General features: G+C 46.3%; 3 protein-coding genes across 3 annotated transcripts in view; all 3 read right to left on the bottom strand.

Annotated features, from left to right (window-relative positions):
* The window catches only part of asah2 (N-acylsphingosine amidohydrolase 2), a gene marked incomplete at both ends in the record, with an annotated part of 12,033 nt that extends 10,947 nt beyond the window's left edge, over window positions 1-1,086 (bottom strand). The window contains 4 exon segments of the mRNA XM_079293912.1: window positions 1-153; window positions 306-449; window positions 634-731; window positions 957-1,086. The exon segment at window positions 1-153 is cut by the window's left edge and continues 24 nt beyond it. Of these exon segments, the coding sequence (XP_079150038.1) occupies window positions 1-153; window positions 306-449; window positions 634-731; window positions 957-1,086 (525 nt within the window).
* A 1,095-nt stretch (window positions 1,087-2,181) lies between these two features.
* Window positions 2,182-3,934, bottom strand: LOC306795400 (microfibril-associated glycoprotein 4-like; the record flags this gene model as incomplete). Its single annotated transcript, XM_079293905.1, is given in 7 exon segments — window positions 2,182-2,471; window positions 2,625-2,792; window positions 2,867-2,963; window positions 3,548-3,557; window positions 3,559-3,575; window positions 3,756-3,805; window positions 3,808-3,934. Coding segments are annotated over 7 exon segments (759 nt in total).
* Window positions 3,935-5,332: 1,398 nt separating this feature from the next.
* On the bottom strand, window positions 5,333-7,143 carry LOC306795399 (leukocyte cell-derived chemotaxin-2-like; the record flags this gene model as incomplete). The annotated part of the gene is made up of 4 exons (XM_079293904.1): window positions 5,333-5,499; window positions 6,122-6,273; window positions 6,506-6,617; window positions 7,119-7,143. 4 exons carry the CDS (start codon window positions 7,141-7,143, stop codon window positions 5,333-5,335), a joined length of 456 nt encoding a protein of 151 aa, XP_079150030.1.
* Window positions 7,144-7,345: the final 202 nt, after the last annotated feature.

Below are 7,345 nucleotides of genomic sequence, written 5' to 3'. Positions count from 1 at the left end.
CCCGATGGACTCCTTCATGTAGCCTTTACTGCTGATCATAAACAGTGTGTACTGGAAGTATCCGGCCGGTCCGCAGTGAGTGTGAGTCCCACTCAGGACCACGTTGTCCTGACGGTACAGGTCCCCGTATTTCACCTGCAGCGCCTGCAGAACCTGCACACACACACACACACACACACACACACACACACACACACACACACACACACACACACACACACACACACACACACACTTTGCAGAATCTTTTTAATCACCTCTACTTCCACTATGGATGTGTACTTTGTGTATTTGTGTGTGCTCACCTCCAGTCGTAGCCTCTGTGATATCATTCCTACGTCTGCGGTGACGAACACGACTCTCCGCCTCCCGTCATCGACGATGAAGGCTCGGCTGTACAGGCGAGTGTGTATGCCTGCAGCCGTCTGCTGAGGGTTGGCATAACCCATCTAAACACACACGTGCACGTACACGTATATCACACACATCATTTGATTGAGAGGCGTTACTAAACCACATGTATAGTCGTCGTTATCGTCTCTACATGGACACCTGGTGTCTTAATCAGAGGAAGTGGTGTGGCAGGAGGCCTTGAAGGCAGCATCAGTGTCCGGTGTGTGTTCTGATACTGACCAGAGGGATTTCAGCCGGTGGCCCGGTGCAGTCAGCTCGGCCCACTCCGATCAGGTAGGGTTTGTCCTCCGGACCTGGAGCAATGGTCGGCTCCGGACCTGAAAGGACAGCAGAGTAAGGTGCTGGTTCTAAAGGACAGTACCGCTGCTCTTTCAGGTTTTTATTACAACTTAGAATTCTTCACATCTCTGATGTCTGTTGCTTGATTTCCTGTAATTTATTTTTCAAGAAAATCAAATCTAAAAAGAATCTGCAGAACCACCACCGTCAGTGTTGAATCAACAGGCTTTTTGGGGGTTTAGTTATTGGTATGCAAACCTCACCTGTATGTGTTTTCCAGGTAGCCATCAGACCGATCAGTGTCACGCTCACCGCCGTCATGAGGACGAACAGGACGGCCAGCGTCGCCTCCAGAGCAGAAACACGACAACACAACGGCTTCCTGCCCGCCATGCTGCACTGGAGGGAGAACCGGGTGAGTGTTAAAGTCCACTTGTTCTTTTCTGGAGACAGAAACCAGATGCTGACCGGAGCCGTCCGCACATTAACACATGAAACGTCCTGAAAGCTGACGGGACGGTGGCATTAAACGGTCATGAGCTGGTCTGAGATCTGTTTCCACGGAGCTACTGAGAGACTCAGAGGAAACAGAGCCGAGTTCAGACGTCAAAACGAATGAGATGGAACTCACCTTCAGTGTGAATCCAGGAGACAAAGTGTGTATGTGTTGAGCGAGTCTGATCTGAGGTCTGTTGTACGGGTTCGTTCAGCTGTTATCTAACCGATAAACGGTCTGCAGGTCCTCTGCTCTCACTCCAAAGGTCCCTCAGCTGAGCGTCTTTATAGATTAGAGATCACGACTACACATTAACGGATGATATCAGTAGTGACTCCATTCACACTGTTATCAGGATGATTTGTTTCTGAGACCTTAGAAGCAGAACAGACTCAACTCAAGGTCCACCTTCTTACTGGTTCCAGAGCTTTTGACCACGTAAAGGGTCCAAACGATCCGTGACCTGTTCAGGGAATTGTTTTATTAATGTGAAACAGTAGCTGTTCACTTATTTATAAATATTTAGGATATAAATAAGAGAGAGACGTCAGAGACACCAGAGACATCAGAGACATCAGAGACATCACATCTTCATCAGAGATCTGACCATGAAGGTAAGTTTGTACCTTTATATATCTGATCAGTACTTTTAGTATGTTAACAGGTTCTGGGCTGGGTTTACCTACAGATACTCTACATATGTTTTCATTAAATGTGTGTTTGTTGTTTCTTCTGGCAGCTTCTCTAAATCTATATTTCTAGAGTGAAGGGTAAAGTCAGTCTCTGTCCTTCTACAGTTGAAAACACATCTATGTGACGTTTGGACGGAGGGATGAAAAGCCTGCGTCTAGTTTTAGTACTCCAGCTGTGCCTCTTCACCCACAGTGATCGTCCACCAAAGTCTTGAACAGAGAGAATCCAGACAGACAGACAGGAGACAAAGTGAAGACAGATTCTGCTTTATTGTCACCAGCAGATAATGATTCAGGGTTTCAAACCTCCACCAACCGTTGGTCTGACTTTAGAACGTTTTGCACAGGACGGATCTTCATGCTGATGGTCTTCAGGGAGTAGTTATTACCCTTCCAATGGTGCCACTCCACTCCAACCTGACTGATAGTGCCGTCAGCCCCCCAACGATAAACCCCGTTGGGGTTTGCATAGTGACATTTGTTGTACCAGAACGCCCCCAGGAATAGTCTGGCACAGTTCGGCACAGACTGGTCCTGGTCTTTGTCCAGCGTGGTGAACTTCTGTCCGTTGTGAAGACTCAGGGCGTCTCCTCCAGAGTATAATGAGAATATCATGATACAACTAATAGTGGTGTATTTTTAAAACTGTATTTACATTGAGTTGTGTTTTTGGTCAATCAGTCCTGAACATGAGGACGAGCCAAATCCTCCACTATGAGAGCAGTCCTTCAGCCAGTCCTCACCTGCCCCTCCATCGCTGAATCCAGACACATGCAGTGTGTATCCGAAGGACTTTGGGTCGATGGAGAACGAGGAGTAACGAGCGGACGCTTTGCCTCCACTGAAGTCCTCCATGTCCACCGGCAGCTCGTACGTTTTCCTCAGAGTCAGGTGGAAGAGAGTCTCAAGACCTGAAAACAAACACACTCATAAACACATAGAAACATCACCAAGTCACGACCGGTGGTTTGGTTTCATTCCTCACAGAGCCAGTACTCTCCTGCAGCGCTACCAAAGCCGACCTTGTATTGGTCCCAGGGCCTGTAGAAGTTCACCGAGCCGTCCGTCCTCCTCTGGAACACCTGGGGGACGAGATGGAGGGTTAACGAGCTGAACGCACAAGATGTCTAACAGCTCAAGTTCCCAGACACCAAGGTTTGAACCAGCGGTACGTCTACATCCAGGATCACTGCTGCTGTTCTCAGTGGAGGGTTTGTGAACCTCGTTCAGTCAGCTTAAACACCTGCAAACCTTTTATTTCTACTTCTGTTAATTACAGAATATGTTATGTTGAAAGGCAGCTTTGGCAGAGTGCTGCTTCACCGTCACTGTAAATATGTTTAACTCTGACGCCTCACAGCACATAGTCAGCTACTGGACTCAACTATTCTGGACTCAACGGATGAACTGATGCTCAAATCAAGTGGAGGCCTGAGATCTAATGTAGCATGGAGGCGGGGTCGTCCTCTGTCACTGATCCGGACTGTGATGTTCATGGACAGGAACAGTGGATCGGTCCTCCGGTTGGTAGAGAGTCTCTGCCCCAAGAGAGGTCAAGTATCTTGTGGTTTGTTCACCAGTGAGGGCAGAAAGGTGAGATGGACAAGAGGTTCAGTGCAGCGTTGATAACTGGTGAGAAGGTCGAGAGCTCGAGGTAAATACTCACCGTCCAGTGAGTCCATGTCACAGTACACCTACACACAAACACACACACTCATCAATACATCTGATGAAATATTGAACATATCCAGAGGTACTACAACCTGTACTAGTACTATTGTACTAGTACGACTGCTTGTATCTGTTGTATCAGAAGCTTCTGTCACAACGTGTCTTCTCTAGTTGAACACTGAGATCATCTGAAGGTGGTGTACCTGGACAGCAGACGTGGATCCGATGGGGTAGATGGTGTACACTCCGCTGGTTGGCTGTTGTCATTATTGTGGATGTCACTGCAGTCCAGCGGCAGGACGAGAGCCGTGCAGCCGGTCAACACCGGAGCCAGGAGCAGGACGGCTAATACCGGCTGCACCAGAGGACACGGCGTCTTCATGTCTTAGTAACAACACGGTTCACGGTTTGAACATTTCTCTGTTCTCTGCAGTCAGAGCATGAGACCTGCTGTGCTGTGAAACTAAATGTTCCTCACTGACATCGTAACCAGTGTGTGTATCTATCGTTCAACCTAAGTTAGCGTCGCTAACGGGCACAGCTGGAACACGAGAACTACACGCAGGCTTTTGATTCCTCCGTCACAGAGACTGACTTTACCTTCCACTCTAGAAATATAGATTTAGAGAAGCTGCCAGAAGAAACAATAAACACATTCAATTCAAATATATGAAGGTAAATCCAGCCCTGGAGTCAAGTTGTAAATAGAGATTAGTGCTTCATACAGAAATGAGAAAATAAAGAATCTTATGTCAATATTCTACATCCTCACACTCAACCTGTTAACATACTAAAAGTACGGATCAGATATATAAAGGTACGAACTTACCTTCATGGTCAGATCTCTGATGAAGTGATCTGATGAAGATGTCGTGTGTCTGATGTCTCTGATGTCTCTGGTGTCTCTGGTGTCTCTGATGTCTCTGGTGTCTCTGGTGTCTCTAACTTATAGTCCACAGATTAGTAAACTACTAGCAGCTGCTGTTTCACACGCTAACATATCTTTGGAAACACATGTCCTTGAGTGTTTGTATCTTTGGATTACACAACTTTGTTGGCACTTTGTTGGACTTATGCAACACGACCACACTGTGTTGCTCGTGTTGCATAAGTCTTTTACTGAACCGCTGTCTATTAGCCATGACAGTGTACACCATTAGACAAAGGCTTCTACTGCTGCTGACTTCAGACTTTACCTCACTGTTAGTGGATGTTAATGGTCACAAGTGTCACAATCCCAGCAGTTCTTTAAAGTGTGTGTGTGTGTGGGGGGGGGGGGGGGGGTCCCCTGTTTGTCTCCAGTCTGATCATGTGACTCCAGTTTGTGGAAGACACATTATTTAAAACTCAAACATTACATAACATGATGTTTGTGCTGTCTCTGATAATAAAAGAGACGCAACAAACCTGCTTTTTAAATTGTATTAGTTCATAAAAGGAGCTTTAATCTGTAGTTTACCTCATCGACGTGTCCGGTCGATCATTTTCTCTTGCTGCTCTTCTGTGATTATTAAATAATCGAACGGGTGTTACACATTTAAAACAACAATGTTTTACTTCATGAAACTCATTTTCAGCTTCTGATTCTTAAGTCACAGAAACTGCGATAATATTAAACATTAGTTGAGAACACGACTTTACAAAGTGTATTTGTGTTTTACATAGTTAGAGATGAATACAGAAACAACAGAAGTGCTCATTACATTTGATTGGTTTGTAACAGCAGTGCTTTCAGACCAACAGCCAATGAAAAGAGCTTTAGTGGTCCTTGAAGGGTTAATCAGAAATATGGCGCCGGGTCGCTCTTGTCGCACATCTGGACGTGAACATGTGAGGTGATTCCTCTGTAAACCGTCTGCATCGGCATCATGACGCCGATCCTCTCGCCCTTCATCACCGATCCAGAGAGTCGGTCCGGCTGAACGTAGAACAACTTGAAACACAGACCTGCAGGAAGAAATACTCTGTTACAGTAAAGGTACTAATACCTCAGTGTAATAATACTCTGTCAACTATAAAGAACGAATACAACACTGTAAAATACTCTGTTACAGTGTAAAAGCAAAAACCTCCATAAAGCGGTTAACTCTGGCAGCAATGTTGCGATAGTTAGCGCTGTCAGAGCTGTTAGCACTGTTGGCGCTAGTCGCACTGTTCGCGCTGTTAGCGCTGTTGGCGCTGTTCGCACTGTTGGCGCTGTTCGCACTGTTGGCGCTGTTGGCGCTGTTCGCACTGTTAGCACTGTTAGCACTGTTAGCGCTGTTCGCACTGTTAGCACTGTTAGCACTGTTGGCGCTAGTCGCACTGTTCGCGCTGTTAGCACTGTTGGCGCTGTTCGCACTGTTGGCGCTGTTGGCGCTGTTAGCGCTGTTCGCACTGTTAGCACTGTTGGCGCTGTTCGCACTGTTCGCGCTGTTCGCACTGTTGGCGCTGTTCGCGCTGTTAGCGCTGTTCGCACTGTTAGCACTGTTGGCGCTGAGCTGCTGGCTCAGCCGCTGCCATATTGAGCTGAGAGACAATAGAAGAGCTCCCGGTCTCGTATTCACACGTAAAGAACCGATGGACCGACCTTCTCCTCTCAGGTTGATCCCGTTGTTGATGGCCGCCTTCTTGGCGTCGGTGTAGACGATGACTCCTCCATTCAGAGTCACATTAAACGGAGCATAGACGGTCGATCCGTCGCTGCACACGATGTCCAGACCTTTATGTTCCCTGGTCCCCCTAAAACACGTCCAGATGTTGAGCCACAAAGACATCAACTCATCTATTGTTGTTTCAATGAATCCATTAGTAGTCTTTAAAATGTACGACGTCTATAAGAGTCCAACATGACAAGTCTTTAGTTGGACTGTCCGAAACCCAAAAAGATGATCAGTCCGGACTGTTAGTCCTCAAACACCGGAGCCTACGTTACCCACAATGCACCTGAATAGTAGTGTAGTTGTTGTGTTACCGTCTGGCTCCATAGTGTCCGTCTCCCCAGCCGTCTGACGTCCTCCTGCTGTTGGCAGAGTTTCCACTGCAGAGCTGACCGAACTTTACACCGTCACACACACACAACACAGCTACACGCACACACACACTTGTTTTTGTCACATTACATCGACTTTCATTAATTCCCTGGAGACTCACTTCAACTTCACCCAAAACAACAGGTGTGAATCCTGATGGACTTTACAGAGTGGGGACCTTCATCACAGTGTCTCCATAAGGCTGTGAGTCCCCACAACACTGGTAAATGTGAACACGTGTTATTTCTAAGTTGTTTTTTTACCACAAAGGTTTTCATACCAGAGACTCGACGACAGCAGAATATCAACATTTTATCTTGCTGCTCTTCTGTGATTAATATTTAAACAGACATTAGAATAGAGAAGACAAATGTTCAGACCAAACACTGTAAAACACACGATTAACAGACAGAAAATCAACGGGTGGAAATACAGAACATTGCTGTTGGTCACAGAGAACGAGGCGTTAAATTTTTGAAATCACTAAAATATGTTGTTGAAAGCTTCCGATCAGTTCGTTATAATCAGGATTAAGTCAATGATTCCGATTCTCACCCAACAGAACCACGACGCGTCTCATCTTCAGATCTTAGTTTGATGAAGAACTTCTCTCAGGTTTTATAGAAGCTGAGGTTCCTCTTTCAACACAGTGGAAAGTCCACACAATGTTTTATTATTTCACAATGAAAGTTGTCATGTGACATCATCGGCTGTCGGGACAGCAAACAGCAGCCGTTTACCTGTCCTCACCTGTTTGTCCTCCACACGTCACAAACTGGAAT

This window comes from Melanostigma gelatinosum, assembly GCF_949748355.1.
Source record: "Melanostigma gelatinosum genome assembly, chromosome: 21".
Classification (NCBI taxonomy): Eukaryota; Metazoa; Chordata; class Actinopteri; order Perciformes; family Zoarcidae; genus Melanostigma; species Melanostigma gelatinosum.
This window is presented reverse-complemented; position numbering and strand designations above follow the sequence as displayed.